The following is an 18,365-nucleotide window of genomic DNA, read 5'->3' as shown; positions in this document are numbered from 1 at the left end:
TCCCTCTGCCTCTGTGCTCTGTCTCGCTCTCAAATAAATAAATAAAATCTTAAAAAAAAAAAAAAAAAGATTCCTCAATCTGGCCCCAATCTCTCTCTCTCTAGCTTTACATCCTGCCGTGGACCTATGCTATAGAAATAACAGCTTAACAACTATTATTCACACACAAATCTTCAATGAAATGTAATTATTTTGTTTCATGCTCATGCTATTCACAATGCCAGAAATGCTTTTCCCTTCTTTTCTACACCTGGCCAGCTTGTACTTATCGTTCATGATTCAGTTCTGACATGTCCTCTCTGAATATCTCCTAAATATCCAGGCTGGTTAAGTTTTTCTCTTATAGGTTTTCCAGATAGCTCTCTTCTACAACACTTAGACTATCACACTGCTTTAAAATCTTTGTCTCTCTCCCCCAGTAAGCTAACGCCCTCCCAATTCAAAGAGCAGGGGATTTATCTTATTTGCTTCTATAATCCTGCCTCAACAATGCAAAACTACGTACGTAATAAGTGCTTGTAGAAGACACCTTTCAAGGAGGCTGCCCAACAATGTTAGGGGGACACCACATCTAGGTGTCTGCTTGATGTAAGCCAGATCTCCAGATCAGAGATCCAGAGGTGGCCTCCTGGCTCAGGGAGGACCAGTCCAGAGGCTATACTGGGCTGATCAAATTCTCTCAGGAATGTGAAACTGGCTTGGTGGCACTAGACCAAACTGTCTGGGATGGCTAATTTCTACCAAAGCCAGTCCCCAGAGAGAAGGAAACAGAAGAGAGGTAACATGAACATCCTTAGCTTCTAATGGTTTTCCAAGTCCTAGTTCTGTTTCATTCTGAGATCCAGAGATACTTCCTGCTTTTGGGGTTTGCGAACTATCCCTTCCAATAAACATGAGTGGGTTTCTTACTCTTTTAGAGCAAATGATCTCTAGACAACACAGCCCCTCAAATGTTTAATGAGGGAAAATTAACTGCCCACTTATACCTTTGTCATTTTGTGGGACAATACATCCATAACATGTTACCTTCTAGACTGATGATTCCCAAACTGATTATCACAATAACTTGGGGGAATTTTCTTTCTCAGAAAAACTGTAAAACAAAAACAATTCCTAGGCCCTACCCTGAAACTCCTCCAATTAGAAATTTCTGACTTGGGGGCCTGTAAAACTGACTTTTCCTCCCAAGGATCTCCAGGTTAATCTGATGACTGCCTAGGTTTAACAATCACTGATCTAGACCCTTGCTATTCAAAGGAGCACTGGGGAACTTGTTAGAACCCAAGAATCTCAGGCCCCACCCTAGATCTATTAAATCAGAATCTGGAGTTTCCCAAGATCTCCAGGTACACTGAAGCTTGAGAAACACTGATGTAGAGACAATCTGCTCTGTATGCTAAGAGGAATGAATTTGGTAAGATACAAGAGTAACCTGAGCTGCAATGTGGAAAAATCCAAGTTTCTCCTATGAATTCTGAGGGCTGGCTAAAGCTTATTGTAGTCCACTGTGTTAGGCCATTCCTTTGTCTTTTTTTTTCTGTGTGTGTGTGTGTGTGTGTGTGTTTTTTTTTTTTTGGCCTGTCTTTTTTTTTTTTTTTTTAAAAGATTTTATTTATTTATTTGAGAGATAGAATGAAAGAGAGAGAGCACAAGGGGGGGAGGGTCAGAGGAAGAAGCAGACTCCCTGCTGAGCAGGGAGCCCGATGCAGGACTCGATCCTGGGACTCCAGGATCATGACCTGAGCCGAAGGCAGTCGCTTAACCAACTGAGCCACCCAGGCACCCTTTTTTTGGCCTGTCTTAAAACAGAGCTCCATTTCTGCCATCCAGAAAATGTGTGGAGATAAGGTTTCAACTATTCATGTCCAAGAAAGTGTTAAGTCCAACCTCTCCAGTTTTGGGATTGGGAGAAATCTAGATTTGAATTTCACATTTGTTATCTATTAGCTGTGCGATCTTAGGGAAGTCAGTTAAACTTTTCGAATCCTGTTTCTTATCTATAAAACTAGAATATTTGCCTCTAGGGTTGCTAAGAGATCTAATAAAACATAAAGTGCCTAGCACAGGGCTCAGCACAGATTTGGTGCTGAACAAGTAACAGTTAATAGTAATACACTATTCTGATGTTTGTTTAGTTTCATATGGTGTAGTTTCATCTATTCTTGATGAAAAAGGGAAATGAAAAAGTTGGTAACATTTGGGTCTCTAGAGGTAGAGAAAAACCAGGAGTTTACCCCCAACCTCACTCTTACAGAGGAATGACAAAGCACCACATGAAGAACAGAACCTTTTTGCTTTTTCCAAGGAAAGGAAAGGGATGGGAATGAGCAGCCACAGAGTATCTGCCCAAGCTCTCTGACAAGGGGCCAAAGCTTCATGCAGCTTCTGTAACAAATCCCAGAATGGGGCTGTTCTACATTAACCTACTGGGATTCCTGCCAGGAACTAGCAGCATGGCAAGGTAAGTTTTAGTCTCAATGGCTCCCTGCAGCCTACATTCCAGAGCAGAGGGGAAAAAAAGAAAGCAAAGTCCTTACAATCAGGAAGCTTATTAAGACTAGAAAGTACATCCCGGAATGCACATATAGTGTGCACAGATACATACAAAAGGAACATACATAGAAAGATCAAGGTAGCTTAATAAAATGGAGGAGCTCACAAAGTTTCTAAAACTCCAAAGTGTTTTAGCTGCAGCCTAATGAAGAAAGGAAAGCAAATCCACATAGATCACACAGACAACAAGATAAATTTTATGAAGTCAGACAGGAAAAGGCAACTAGACAGCCTAAGTCTGCTGAAAGTTGGATAAAGGGAAGACAACCGAAATTGAAGCAGAAGAATCCATTCCCTACCCCAAACCAAGAAGATGGGTAGGAGCAAAGAAGAGAGTCAGGATGAAGAAAAACAACAGAGAATGGTCAGACAATATGTATCAAAAATTAAACAGTGTAAACCCTACAACTTTCAATTTTAGGAACTTATGCTAAGGAAATAATGATGAGTAAACAGTTTTAACTAAAGTGCATTAATTTGGGGGCACCAGCCTGGCTCAGTCAGGTGGAGCATGTGACTCTTGATCTTGGGTTGAGAGTTTGAGACCCACAATGGGCACATTGGGTGTAGAGATTTAAAAATTTAAAAATATATAAAATGAAGGGGCGCCTGGGTGGCTCAGTCAGTTAAGCATCTGCCTTCGGCTCAGGTCATGATCCCAGGGTCCTGGGATCGAGCCCCACATCGGGCTCCCTGCTCAGTAGGGAGCCTGCTTCTCCCTCTCCCTCAGCCTGCCACTCCCCCTGCTTGTGCTCTCTTTCTCTATCTCACTCTGTCAAATAAATAAATAAAATATTAAAAAAACTAAATAAAATGAGTATTTATTTTTTATTTACTTAGAGAGAGAGGAGGAGGGGAAGGGGGAAAGGGAGAGAATCTTAAGCAGGGTCCTTGCCCAGCACAGAGCCTGACTTGGGGCTTGATCTCAGAACTCTGAGATATGACCTGAGCCAAAATCAAGAGTTGGACGCTTAACCAACCAAGCCAACTGGGTGCATCTAAAATATATTTTTATTTATTTATTTGTTTTAAAGATTTTATTTGACAGAGACACAGCAAGAGAGGGAACACAAGCGGGGGGGGCACCCAGGCACCCCCTAAAATAAATTTTTAAATAGTGAAACACCACAGGAGGCTGGGTATAGCCACATAACAGACTATTATAGAGCTTTTAAGAATGGGGTGCCCAGGGGTGCCTGGCTGCCTCAGTCGGAAGAACATGCCACTCTTGATCTCCAGGTGGTAAGTTCAAGCCCCACATTGGGTAAGATTACTTAATAAAAGCTTAAAAGAGGAACGCCTGGGTGACTCAGTCGGTTAAGCCTCTGCCTTCGGCTCAGGTCATGATCCCACGGTCCTGGGAATGAGTCCAGCATTGGACTCCTTGCTCAGCAGGGAGCCTGCTTTCCCCTCTCCCTCTGCTGCTCCCCCACTTGTGCTCTCTCTCTCTCTGATAAATAAAATCTTTAAAAATAAATAAATAAATAAAAGCTTAAAACAACAACAACAACAAAAGAATGGGCGCCTGGCTGGCTCAGTCGTTAAGCGTCTGTCTTTGGCTCAGGTCATGATCCCGGAGTCCTGGGATCGAGCCCCACGTCGGGCTCACTGCTTGGCAGGAAGCCTGCTTCTCTCCCTCTCCCACTCCCCCTGCTTGTGTTCCCTCGCTTGCTGTGTCTCTGTCAAATAAATAAAATCTTAAAAAAAAAAAAAAAAGAACACATGACTCTTGATCTTGGGGTCATGAATTCAAGCCCCTTGTTGGGGGTTGAGTTTACTTTAAAAAAAAAAAAAGAAGAAATGGAGTAGAGGATATTTATTAACAAGGAAAGATGTTTGGAGCGCCTAGGTGGCTCAGTTGTTAAGCACCTGCCTTCATCAGGGTCATGATCCCAGAGTCCTGGGATCGAGCCCCACATCAGGCTCTCTGCTCGGCGGGAAGCCTGCTTCTCCCTCTCCCACTCCCCCTGCTTGTGTTCCCTCTCTCGCTGTGTCTCTCTCTGCCAAATAAATAAATAAAATCTTAAAAACAACAACAACACATGGAAAGCTGTTCATGCTATGGTATTAAATGAATAAGCTTTTTAAAAAAGATTTTTTTTTTAAATCTTAAAAACAACAACAACACATGGAAAGCTGTTCATGCTATGGTATTAAATGAATAAGCTTTTTAAAAAAGTTTTTTTTTTTAAATCTTAAAAACAACAACAACACATGGAAAGCTGTTCATGCTATGGTATTAAATGAATAAGCTTTTTAAAAAAGTTTTTTTTTTTTAAATCTTAAAAACAACAACAAAACATGGAAAGCTGTTCATGCTATGGTATTAAATGAATAAGCTTTTTAAAAAAGATTTTTTTTTTTTTTTAAGATTTTATTTATTTATTTGACAGAGAGAGACACAGCAAGACGGAACACAAGCAGGGGGAGTGGGAGAGGGAGAAGCAGGCTTCCCGCCGAGCAGAGAGCCCGATGTGGGGCTCGATCCCAGGACCCTGGGATCATGACCGTGCCGAAGGCAGATGCTTAACGACTGAGCCACCCAGGCGCCCCAAAAATATTTTATTTTTAAGTAATCTCCACAACCAACATGGAGCTTGAACTCACAACCCTGAGATCAAGAAGTTGCATGCTCTACTGACTGAGCCAGCCAGGTGCCCCCAATAAACTGATTTCTAATCCCTGATTCTGGAGGGCTCTGTTAAAAATGAAGTAAGTCCTGAGGCACCTAGCTGCCTCAGTTGGTGGAGCATGCGACTATTGATCTATGAGTGTGAGTTCAAGCTCCATGTTGGGCATAGAGCCTACTAAAAAAATAATAAATTAAAAAAAAAAAAAACATAAAAATAAGTCCCAAAGTCACCTTTAGCAAGACACCTAAGATTCTGCCTAGTACCCACCCCAAAGTCAACAAGTCTCTGACAGCACACCACAGAGGTTTAGCTATCTGAAGCACCTTGACAAACATTTGGTTAAAAAAACTCTTAGGGCGCCTGGGTGGCTCAGTTGTTGGGCATCGGTCTTCAGCTCAGGTCGTGATCCCAGGGTCCTGGGATCAAGCCCCACACTGGGCTCCCTGCTCAGCAGGGAGCCTGCTTTTCCCTCTGCCTACCACTCCCCCTGCTTGTGCTCACTCCCCCCCGCCCCCCGATTTAAAAAAAAAAAAAAGAGAGAGAGAGAACCCAATTGAGTATTGCCTTTATATAATTACAAAATCTATGTCCTACTTCCAAGTGGTACCATCCAATCAGAAAAAAATAGAAGGGTACGGGCGCTTGGGTAGCTCAGTCAGTTGAGTGTCTGACTCTTGATCTCAGCTTAGGTCTTGATATCAGGGTTGTGAGTTCAAGCCCTGTGTTGGGCTCCATGCCCAGCTTAAAAAAGAAATAAATGAATAGAATTAAAAAAAGAAAAATAGAAGGGTAAATAAAAGAACTGGCCTACTGTCTGATTTTACACAAGTCCTCACTTCTTCCTATGGAAGACAGAAACTGATTTCTATAGCACTCAAAGATGCTAATATTTATGTACAGATTATTCAGAAGAAAACAATTTCTTTCTTTTTTTTTTTTTAAGATTTTATTTATTTATTTGACAGAGCGAGAGAGCACAAGCAGGGGGAACAGTAGAGGGAGAGGGAGAAGCAGGCTCCCCGCCGAGCAGGGAGCCCCATGCGGGGCTCGATCCCAGGACCCTGGGATCATGAAGGCAGATGCTCAAACATCTGAGCCACCCAAGCGCCCCAGAAGAAAACAATTTCTATACAAGATATTCTCAGCTTTTTCTTCCCCTACAGCATTTTTAAGTATAAAGCCATCTACTCAGAATTAGCAGGGAGCCTTATCTCTAAGCTACAAATTACTGGAGAACAGAGTTTGTAGTCACATATTAATTATTTATCTGGTATATTAAGAAATTATAAGCTTTCAATAATAACAGTATTAAAACAATGATAATACTATATAATCCTTTTTCTTTCACTTTTATTTTCTGAGCATTATACACAAAGACTTAAGGATAACATGGTTGTGTTACTTGCCCACTGAGAAGCAAGATCTCTCTCTAGATGTTATTTTGAGCTCCAAAAAACTCCTTGTGTGACTCAGAAAGGAAACTCCTTTTGTTATATATCCTACCACTGTATTTTATTCCCTCTCCCCAGAAGAAATGTGTAACTGTGTTCAATCTTTGTCAGCAAGCAATGAATGGAAACTGAGCAAGGTCATTTCCACCACTGTTTTAGGCTAAGAGAAAAAAGATTCATCTAGCTGAAGTAACATTAAAAAAATAATAAGTTTGGGGCGCCTGGGTGGCTCAGTTAAGTGTCTGCCTTCAGCTCAGGTCGTGATCCCAGGGTCCTGGGATAGAGCCGGGCATCAAGGAGCATCGGGCTCCTTGCTCAGCAGGAGGCCTGCTTCTCCCTCTCCCACTCCCCCTGCTTGTGTTCCCTCTCTTGCTGTCTCTGTCAAATGGATAAATAAAATCTTTTGTTTTTTTTAATATTTAAAAAAATAAAAATAAAAAATAATAATTTTTTAAAGATTTTATTTATCCATTTGACAGAGACAGTGAGAGCACAACAGGAGGAGCTGCACGCAGGAGAGGGAGAAGCAGGCTCCCTGCTGAACAGGGAGCCCAATGCGGGGCTCGATCCCAGGACCCTGAGATCATGACCTGAGCCAACAGCAGATGCTTAACCAACTGAGCCACCCAGGTATCCCTTTTTAAAATTTTTATGAAGTAATCTCTTTGCCCAACATGGGTCTTGAACTCACGATCCCTAGAATCAAGAGTCACACGCTCCACTGACTGAGCCAGCCAGGTGCCCCCTCTCTTTTCAAATGTGTTTTTTCATTTGTCCAGTTCCTGTTTAGTCCTTAACCACATGCATGCATAATTGTGTATAGCTATAATAAGCACAGATAGAATTTTGTATCCTGGGTACCTGGGTGGCTCAGTCAGAGAAGCATGCAACTGTTGATCTCGAGGCTGTGAGTTCCAGCCCCACATTGGGTGTAGAGATTACTAAATAAATTAAAAAAAAAAAAAAGAATTTTGTCTCTCATTACATTTAACATATCAAATGCTCTGTGTGTTTGGTCTCCTGGGTGGCTCAGTTGGTTAAGCAGCTGCCTTCCGCCCAGGTCATTATCCCAAGGTCCTGGGATTGAGCCCAGCATCAGGGAGCATCAGGCTCCTTGCTCGGCGGGAGGCCTGCTTCTCCCTCTCCCACTCCCCCTGCTTGTGTTCCCTCTCTCGCTGTCTCTGTCAAATGGATAAATAAAATCTTTAAAAAATGGATAAATAAAATCTTTAAAAAATAAAAATAAAATAAAGATTTTATTCATTTATTTGACAGAGAGAGGGGGGAAAGCACAAGCAAAGGGAACAGCAGGCAGAGGGAGAGGGAGAAGTGGACCCGAGCCGAAGGCAGACGCTTAACCAAATGAGCCACCCAGGCACCCCTATTTTTTTTTAAGATTTTATTTATTCATTTGAGAGAGAGAAAGCATGAGTGGGGTATGGAGGGGCACAGAGAGAGTGAGAAGCAGAATCTCTGCTCAGCAGGGACGCAGGGCTGGATCCCAGGACAAGGAGATCATGACCTGAGCTGAAGGCTGATGCTTAACCATCTGAGCCACCCCGGTGCTCCACTAAATAAAATCTTGGGGGGAGAAAAAAAAAGAAAAAGCTTTGGGTGCTATTAGTACTCATAATTATGTTAATTTCTGCATAACATCATGCAGATGTGATTTACCATAAAGTACTCAAGTATTCTTTTATTAGTTGTTTTTTTTTTTTCAAAGATTTTATTTATTTTTTTGAGAGAGAGTGTGCTCGGGCAGAACAGGGCGAGGGGCAGAAGGAGAGGAAGAGGGAGAAGCAGACTAACCGCTGAGCAGGGAGCCCACTTGATCCCAAGATCCCAGGATCCCACGACCCCGGGATCATGCCTTGAGCCAAACCAAATGCAGACATTTAACCAACTGAGCCATCTGGGCACCCCTCCTTTTGTTAGTATTTAGATTAAATAGCTTCCAATGATTATCTTGTTAAAAAAGACTTCTCTTCCTTTGGATAAATTCCCTGGTCTGAAAATATTAGGTCAAAGGGTATAATACTTTAAGGCCCTTCATTCAACAATATGTACCAGACTTGAAATATAATGCCAAATTACTGTCAATAAAAGGTTTTAGTGGCTACGTATACATATTTATAATATATATATACACATCTGTTCCACTACATCCTTATCAGAACTAGGTATTATTATAATTTGTACACAGTAAAATATTTTGCTTTTATCTGTATTCTTTCTATAATGAAATTAAATATAATTTCCTAATTGTAGTTCCTTATGTAATTACATAATATATATATATTTTTTATTTGACAGAGCGAGCGAGTGGACAAGCGGGGGTGGAAGGGCAGAGGGAAAGGGAGAAGCAGACTCCCCAATGAGCAGGGAGCTTGATGTGGTGCTCAATCCCAGGACCCCAAGATCATGACTTGAGCCAAAGGCAGACATTTAACCTTCTGAGCCCCCAGAAGCCCCTAGATGAATTATTTAAAAGTGTTTAAGATACTTGGGATGTGACTGGCATACAGAAAAGAAGCCATTTATAGGATATAGAAATCCTATTTACGTTAAGCATACCTGAATCTGGCCAGAAATACACCTAAAGTCTAGAACCATCAAACCACCGCCACCATTAATTAGATCAACAATTTACTAAACATAAATTTTAGACACTGTGCTAACCAACATTTTATTTAATTCTATTCATGGTCTGCTGGGCAGGTACTACTCCATTTATTTTAAAGGTGACAGAAGAAAGGCTTAGGAGAAGTATCTGGGGCTTGTCCATAAGCACAAAGAAAATTAAGAAATGGGGCCCAGAATCAACATAGCAAGTCTATCATTTCTTTTGTTGTTGTTGTTGTTACGCGTCTGCCTTCGGCTCAGGTCATGGTCCCAGGGTCCTGGGATCAGGCCCCACATCGGGCTCCCCGCTTGGCGGGAAGCCTGCTTCTCCCTCTCCCCATCTGTGTTCCCTGTCTCGCTGTGTCTCTGTCAGATGAATACATAAAATCTTTAAAAAATAAAATAAAATAAAATCTTTCTCCTAAAAGAGTCAAATACGGGCGCCTGGGTGGCTCAGTCGTTAAGCGTCTGCCTTCAGCTCAGGTCATGATCCCAGGGTCCTGGGATCGAGCCCCGCATCAGGCTCCCTGCTCAGCGGGAAGCCTGCTTCTCCCTCTCCCACTCCCCCTGCTTGTGTTCCCTCTCTCGCTATGTCTCTCTCTGTCAAATAAATAAATCTTAAAAAAAAAATAAAGTAAAATAAAAGAGTCAAATATTCTGAGGGGTGCCTGGGTGACTCAGTCAGTTAAGCGTTTGCCTTTCGCTCAGGTCAAGATCTCTGGGTCCTGGAATCGAGTCCCACGTCAGGCTCCTTGCTCAGCGGGGAGCCTGCTTCTCCCTCTGCCTGCAGCTCCCCCGCCCCGCTTGTGTGTGCACTCTGTCAAATAAATAAAATCTTAAAAAAAAGTAAAAATAAAAGGCTGTAATCCCTTTGGGGAAATAAAATAGTAAAATGAAGGAGCAAGAATTAAAGATCTGGTCAGAGCAAAACTCCCACACTTCACCATATTTTGTTTTCCTGTGTCTCAGACTGGATTTCACATTCTGCTTTTATCATTTCAGGAATCTGCATATGGAAACTCAGGGACAACATTACAGCTATTTTCTCAACCTGGTGTCTACCATTCCTCTCCACACCCAAAATTAGGCTCCTCAAAAGTTCTTCTTCCTCCCATCTGACAACAAATCGCAGCCCAAACTCATTTTGTCTGCTTCATTTTTTTTTTAACTTTATTTTTAAGTAATTCTATACTCAATGTGGGGCTCAAACTTCCATCCCCAATATCAAGAGTCATATGCTCTACACAAACTGGGCCAGGCTGGCACCCCTTTTCTGCTTCATTCTAATCCACCAACTCTATCTGTGAAGTCAGCAGCATACCTGTGACCATTCATTACTTTGGAAGATGTTGAGAAAAAGCAAGCAGCCCTGACCTCTACTAGTTAGCCTGGTACTATCAGCTAGGCATTGGTGTCTTGGTAAAAATAATTTCCCAGGAAATTTTCCTGTGAAAGTCCCATTTCCTTAAACATTCCCCCAAACCGCCCTTTTAAGTCCTTTCTAACACCCTCTTACTGAGAGGTCTCATGGTTCCCTTTGGTTTAGGTTCTCTGTAGTTGCAATAAGCAATTGTATCTACTATACTAAGTTCCTGATAGTCTTTGGCTGAAGGGTATCAGTGAGTGAGAAATAAGAATCTAAAATTACATATCTCAAACTCTGCATACATTATCACTCTATCACCATCTTTGTCTTTAAACTGCCCTCTCTCAAAATATTCCCTTTCCTTCTTTTTTAAAATTATTTTTAAGTAATCTTTACACCCAATGTGGGGCTCCAACTCACGACCCTGAGATCAAGAGTCGCATGCTCTTCGAAGCCAGCCAGGTGCCCCAAAATACCCCCTCCTAGTTCTCTTCTGACCTTCCTGCTCCAAGATTCTATCTTTATAGCTATCCTTTCAATATCAATGGTTCTTACCCATTTTTGGCTCACAGTACTCCTTTTGAAAATATAATGAAAACTACGGACTGCTCCCCATACCACCCCCCGAACTCATTGTGCCCAGAAAATACACATATAATGAAATTTTTGCAATTTTAGGGAAGGTTTATGCAACTTAAGAGTGTCTTCTCTACAGTCTCTCCCATGGTAGTGCACTAATTTCAATAATCCCTTATACATAGACAACCATTCCCAAATCACTAACTTCAATTTTTACACCTCTTAAATTTCAACTAAGTGAAAGCACAAAACTAAACTCATTTTCTTTTCAAATCTGTTTAATACTCCTTCCTCTCCTGCCATCCTTCCAGTTACCCAGGTTTTCAAGACATCAGTATCAATTTTAACTTAATCCTCTGGATTATATCTGAGCATGTCACCATCTACAGATTGTACCTTTTTTTTTTTTAAAGATTTTATTTATTTGTCAGAGACAGAGAGAGCACAAACAGGGGGAGAGGCAGGCAGGGGGAGAAGCAGGCTTCCCGCTGAGCAGGGAGCCCCATGTGGGACTTGATCCCAGGACCCCGGAATCACGACCTGAGCCTAAGACAGACCCTCAACCGACTGAGCCACTCAGACGTCCCTACAGATTTTACCTCTTAAAACGTATTTTAAAAAAAAATTTTTTTTTTTTTAAGTAGGCTCTATGCCCAACATGGGGCTCAAACTCATGATCCCAAGATCAAGGGTTTCATGCTCCATTGAATGAACCAGCCAGGTGCCTCTCTTAAGATGTATCTGTCTTCTCACTCTCTCCCTGCCACTATCCTGCTTTTGGTCCTCATTAGTTCACTTATACTATAGCACTAGCATCCTGTAACTGCTTTCCCTAAAGCAGTACTCCTCTCCCAGCTTGAAATCCTTGGGTCTTGTCTCTCCATTCCCCACCAAATAAGATCTTAGCTGGACACTCAATGGCTTCCATAATTTGATCCTAATGAACCTTTCCAACCTTAATCTCACAATTCTCTTCCAGATACATAAAGCTCTTGTCACACCAGATTCTCAATAATCTTCGTAAGTGGTTGATACTTTTCCCCATAAAAATCCAGATTTCGTTTCTCTTAAAAAAAAAAAAAAAAGAAAGAAAGAAAATTAACAATACGCTCAGATTCTTGCATGGCAACAACTGCTTGGAGCCAAGAATACCTTCTCTGGCTCTTTGCAGTCCCCACAACTTACTGTCTTGTGCCTGGCAAGCTTCTCTTATTAGCTTTTGTCTCGCTCTGTGTACAATCTGACTTTGTAACCCTATACCAGAAAAATATACCTACCCATCCTGGTTTCCAGGCCCATGTTCCAATTAAGGTTATACTACGCCTTTCTCTCTTATTTTATTTGGTTTTTTAAAGATTTTATTTATTTGACAGAGAGACACAGTGAGAAAAGGAACACAAGCAGGGGGAGTGGGAGAGGGAGCAGGAGGATTCCTGCGGAGCAGGGAGCCCGATGTGGGGCTCGATCTCAGGTCCCCAGGATCATGACCCGAGTCGAAGGCAGACGCTTAACGACTGAGCCACCCAAGCGCCCCTACACCTTTCTCTTTTGGTAATTTAGTAAAAATATAACCATACAAATGTTATTAATGATTAAAACAGGGGGCCTGGGTGGCTCAGTCGTTAAGCATCTGCCTTCGGGATCCTGGATCGGGACCCCGGGATCCTGGGATCGAGCCCCGAATCGGACTCCCTGCTCCGCAGGAAGCCTGCTTCTCCCTCTCCCACTCCCCCTGCTTGTGTTCCCTCTCTCTCTGTGTCTCTGTCAAATAAATAAATAAAATCTTTAAAAAAAATAAAATAAAACATACGTTGGCCATTTTTATGGTCCTTCTTGTGCTTACTGGGCCCAGAAAATTCAGGGGGTTGAATGACTGCTCCTAGTTTGAGTGTGGCAACACAGCACAGGGCAATTCTCACCTCAGGTATCAAGCTACAAAAAGATTTACAAAATATATCTGCTTTTTTTCGAAAAGGATGATCTAATGCCTCAGCAGAGGTTTCAAAACTATTGCCCCAAGCTAGTTAACTGGGAAATAACTTGGCTTTTTTTTTTTTTTTTAAAGATTTTATTTGCTTGAGAGAGAGCAAGAGAACACAGAGGGAGAAGGAGAAGCAGACTCCATGCTGAGCAGAGAGCCTAAAGATCCTAGGACCCTGAGATCATGACCTGAGCCTAAGGCAGACGCCCAACTGAGCCACCCAGGTGCCCCATAACCTTACTTTTTTAGCATTTGTATACATTCAGTTAAATGCTGATGAATACCAACAGCACCCAAGACAAAAACAGCTTCTAACCTGAAGGTACAGGCTATTTTAGGATATAAGTAGTTGTATACTTTTCCTACCTAATACATTAAAATTGCTTCATTGATAGCAAAATTTCAATACATCAGAACTTCATTTATTATTGAGACTCCAACACAAATTCTTTCCCCCCCCCCCCCCCCCGCCAAAATCTTGACATATTATCCAAGGATAATTCTAATTGTTTAATTTTCCTCTTTCAAACTGAGGGACGTCCCAGGGAATGCGAAGAGCATTGGAAAAAGTTTTGCATTCATTATCACCACTATTTTTGCATAAGAAAGATATTGCTAACTTCAAGTATTTCCCAAGAGGTGCACAGCCACCTTCTCAGCTCTGGATATTATCACTCCCATGTTACAGATGGGAAAACAAAGGCACAGATAAGGGACTCATTTGTCCAATGTCAGAAAGTTCAAAGAGCAGCATTCCTGGTTCCCTGCTTTGGTTCTGGAGGCTAAGCAAGTAACAACACAAATTATAAAGAAAACAGGCCCTCATTTAAACATGTTACGTTATGAGGAAACAGGAAGAGAGAAAGAGGTAGGTATTAAGAGTACATTAAATTATTACTTAACATTATGCAAACCTTCAAAATAGGGTCAATAAATTCAAGAAGGAGACTATGATTAATGTAGTTTATAATTCAACAGCATTTGCTGGGCAAAACACTAATGGTATATGTGGAGTAGAATGAATTCCTCCAAATGGGAGACTCTTTTTCTATTCCAAGTGACAATAATGACAGTTCTCTTACACCATGAGTGGTGGCCTGCGAGACTAGGAAAAGGAAGTTTTGTAGAGGCTTGCCACCACTACTCAGTTTTGAAAGGCTTCTGTATGACAAGCAGCAACCTTCAACAGAAGAGGAAATGCCAGCTGGGCCCCAACCGCCAAGATTAATATTTCCTTCCTTCAAACTCATGTTTAAATCTTTGCCTATGTCCTTTATAAACAAACACTTCTAGTACTTAAGACACTCTTGATCTCTTTCAATTAATTCAAGATGTGTTTCTGTGTAAGGTGAAAACAGAGAGAGCAGTTGGGCCTATATCCCATCTTTTCTCATGCTTCATCTGGAATCATTTCCTACCTCCAGGCCCTGCCTCTTGCCATTCCTCTGACATTATTTGTGTCCCTCCGTTCCAAACATATCTGCAATATCCAATCCTGGATTGACATATTTTATCTATGACTATAATTGTGCTTATTATATAGCTGATAAATTTTTCCCTTCATTCATGTATAGCTATTTTCTAACTCATTCCGTGTAAACACACTCTCCTCCTCATGTAATAATTTTTCTCTCTTTTGAATCCTTTTCAGGAGGCTACTTTGCAAAGAACATTTACATCCTGAAATATATCACCAAACACACATTCTCTACCTTTTCTTAAATTAAATCTTTAAGGGCGCCTGGGTGGCTCAGTTGTAAGCGCCTGCCTTCAGCTCAGGTCATGATCCCACGGTCCTGGGATCAAGCCCTGCATCGGGCTCCTGCTCAGCGGGAAGCCTGCTTCTCCCTCTCCCACTCCCCCTGCTTGTGTTCCCTCTCTCTGTCAAATAAATAAATAAAATCTTAAAAAAAAAAAAAAAGGAAATCTTTAATTCTACTTTGGATTCTACTCCCTAAAAAAGAATGTTTGGGGGAAAAAAAGGTTTGCTTTATTCCTATCCTGAACCAAGTACTACTTTTTTTTTTTTTTTAAACATTTATTTATTTTAGAGTGAGAGCGCACTCACATGAGTGGGAGGGGCCAAGGGAAAGAGAGAGAATCTCAAGCAGACTCCAAGCTGATCACGGAGCCCAACACAGGGCTCAATCTCATGACCCTGAGATCATGACCTGAGTCAAAATCAAGAGTCGGACGCTGAACCAACTGTGCCACCAAGGCGCCCTCCAAGTGCTACTTAAAATATTCTTATATGTGCCCTTAGCTTAGCAGATAAGACCTAGGTTTCCACTTTTATGTATCCTGAATGATGCCCTGAGCATCATTCTTTCCTAAGTCTTTCCTCTAAGGTCTCTGACTTAAAAAGCAACATAAAAACATGAGGCCAAAGAACTCTAAAAGCAGTGGAACAGCTATACGGCAAGAGGCCTGAAGAAACAGACTCCTCTGAAGATTTATCAAGAAGATGAGGAACTGGGAAAAAGGAGAGAGAGAAAGAAGTTATCAACAGATAGGAGGGAATGGAAAGCAGAGTAAGGCAATCTCCTCCCAAAAGAAACTGATGGGGAAAATGAGCAGTGAGAGAGAGGTTCTAGAGCACGTGGAGCCAAAATGTATTCAGGCCCTAGGATAAGGTTCACTTACCGCCCCCCAGACGCTTACCGTATTGCATTTTGTGCCACACACCACTTGCCTATGATTCAGCCACTGAGATGCAAACACTTTATTAAGGGTCCCAAGGTGAAACTCTCTCTCCTTCAGGAGACTGGGAAGTTGCTGTGCTGCATAGCCATGCAACACTCGAGTATAGCTGGTTTCATTCTGAAGCCTGACTTCTCGATTCTTCAGGTAGTACACTAAGGATCTCTTCACTGGGGGGAGTCTTTTCCTTTTGTGAAGTGAGTGATCCCAGCCAAACTGTGGAAAGCAACATTAGAAATTAGGGCTTTGGCTACCTTCCTTCAGAACAAGGGATCCTCCTGTATCAGAGAAATCACCAAGAACTCATCCTGCAGGATTTACATACAACAGAAATACAACAGAACAGAAATCTCAATATAGAAAGTCCAGTTTAACTCTTCCAACACTGAGAAGATACTGCTCATAGTCAAAGCTACCTATGAGAAACAAGGGCTGAAAGACAAGGAAAAGGAAGCAGAAAAGAGATCAAAAGATTTACTAGCCCTGTTAGGGGTGAAGGCTTCAGGGCCCCTAAAGTTATCCTTGATAGGGAAGGGAATGAGGGACCAAATAATTACTACACCGACCCGGGCTGCATCTCTACCCAGGACCCTTCTTCCTCTCAGTCTGTACTCCCCGTGGAGCATGGAGAGTGCAGCTGGGGCCAGCCTGGAGTCCCAGGCCTTCCAGGGATGCGCTATCAGGGCGACCCCTCGTCACCAGGCCCACGCTCCCGGCGGTTGAAGAATTCGAAAAATCAAACACTAACGGAGTAGGAAGCACGGGAAATCAGAGTCCGAATACGCGTTCCACAAGAACTGCTGTTTTTTATACCGGTCCAAGAGCCAAAAAGGCCACCTCAGGGCTTGAGGTATCCAGACGGAAACTCCTTTCCTTATAAAGGACGCAATCATCTCCGCTTCCCAAAGCCCTGGGAGGGGGAACTGACTCTCCCTCCCAGTATATTCTGGGAGGTTTTGTTCCTGATTCCCCTCGATGTCGGTTTTCCTCCCTCCAAAGCCAAGATTATAGTTTCCCCTCAAGCCCCACGACCGGCTGCAGGGCTTCCGCGGAATATGCCGTTTCCAAGTTTCCCTTTAGCTTCTCATTCCTCTGGCCTTTCAGATCTATGAACTCCTGAGGGCCCGGCCCTGTCCCAAAAGGCTGGGGCTCCGCTCTTGCCTCACCTCTGACTACAGACCTTGGTCCCCGGTTCCGGTTCCCTGACCTTAGAACCCTATCCCCCTCTGGGTGCCTCGGCGACGTAACACGGGTCCAGGCCTCTCAGCCCTCACCTGCGGGCACTGAGCGTCGCTCCCAGCTCCTGGCGAGGCGGGCGCTTTCCGCTTCCTGCTAACTGCTTTCCGGGCCATAGTGGGCAGCGCCGCAGCGGCCCCGCAGCCACATGGGGCGGGGGTAGCGAGGGTTAGCAAGAGAGCGGGTCATATACTGGGCCCCGGGGCCGCGCACTTTTGTGCGCCTGGCCCGGAAAATGGCCCGGACCCGGGAAGGCAGGCAAAGGGAAAGGAGGGAGGGAGGACTGGGGCCGGGAAAGGGAAAGGGAAGGGGCAGGGGAGGAAGGAACGAGAAGCTTTCAGACGAACGAGTCTGAAAGGACGGCGAGCGGCTAGAACCAAAACACCCCCTCCCCGTCGCCCGCGCTCCGTCACCCTTGCGCAGCCGCACTTCGCGGCATGTCGCCGCGGAGACGCTGCCGGGCCTTCAGGGGTGGGGTTTACGGCCTGCAAGTGGAGAGTCCGCGGCAGTTGTTTTGCGGCCGCCCGCTCATTTCCAACGGTCGCCAGATGGCCGCTGGAGGTGAAAGACCTGGGGTCAGAGGAATCTGCGTTCTGGCGGTCGACCTCGGACCCCCGCCTGCCCATCCGCAAGCACCCGGAAGTGAGGACGACTATCCTCGCTCCGGGAAGGCCCAGCACACGCCTTTACCCGGCAGCTGCCACTGGTTATCTCTTATTGAGCGCAGCACTTTCCCCGAACCTATCACGAACGGAGCCCTGACACCAAGGGCTGGACTCTGTGCCAGGAGGCAGGACCTTCTTCCTCCACCCTCGCAAGGTGGAGTCCGGCTCGGAATCCACGCCAGCGTGGCCAGACTTTCCCTCTGCAGAGTACCTGCCCTGCCTGGCATTACCAGCCCAGACTGCTGCCCGGGCCTCTGGCCTCTTCCCACCCCTCGAGAGCCTTCAGGCTCCATTCTCCACTCAGCCTCCTGCCTCCCTGCTGCCCACATGCCCCGCCTAATCCTCTCTCCTGCCGTAACCACAACAGCCCTCGTCATCTTTCCCTCATCTACGACCTCCTCTCCCTTTAGATTCTCATGACCTGCCGGCCACACTGTCTTTTGTGCTTTATGAAATAGACCTCACGCCTTAATTTATCTGTTTCTTACGTCTCCCATGCGGTCCTAAATTGAGGACAGGAACAGGGCACTGCCACTGCCTGCCTCTCACTTGGGACCCTGGTTGCATCCCCATGAGGGC

General features: G+C 43.8%; 1 protein-coding gene across 1 annotated transcript in view; it reads right to left on the bottom strand.

Moving 5' to 3' along the window:
* DCAF12 (DDB1 and CUL4 associated factor 12) overlaps window positions 1-17,792 on the bottom strand; it is a 34,474-nt gene extending 16,682 nt beyond the window's left edge. Inside the window, exons 1-2 of the mRNA XM_032396818.1 lie at window positions 17,160-17,792; window positions 15,847-16,101 (exon numbers count right to left, since the gene is read on the bottom strand). Coding sequence (XP_032252709.1) covers window positions 15,847-16,101; window positions 17,160-17,237 — 333 coding nt within the window. The 5' untranslated portion in view covers window positions 17,238-17,792. The remainder of the gene's footprint in view (window positions 1-15,846; window positions 16,102-17,159) is intronic.
* Window positions 17,793-18,365: the final 573 nt, after the last annotated feature.

Source organism: Phoca vitulina, unplaced genomic scaffold (assembly GCF_004348235.1).
Source record: "Phoca vitulina isolate PV1807 unplaced genomic scaffold, GSC_HSeal_1.0 scaffold94, whole genome shotgun sequence".
Classification (NCBI taxonomy): Eukaryota; Metazoa; Chordata; class Mammalia; order Carnivora; family Phocidae; genus Phoca; species Phoca vitulina.
The sequence above is the reverse complement of the archived record's forward strand: the minus strand, read 5'-3'. Positions and strand labels throughout refer to the sequence as shown.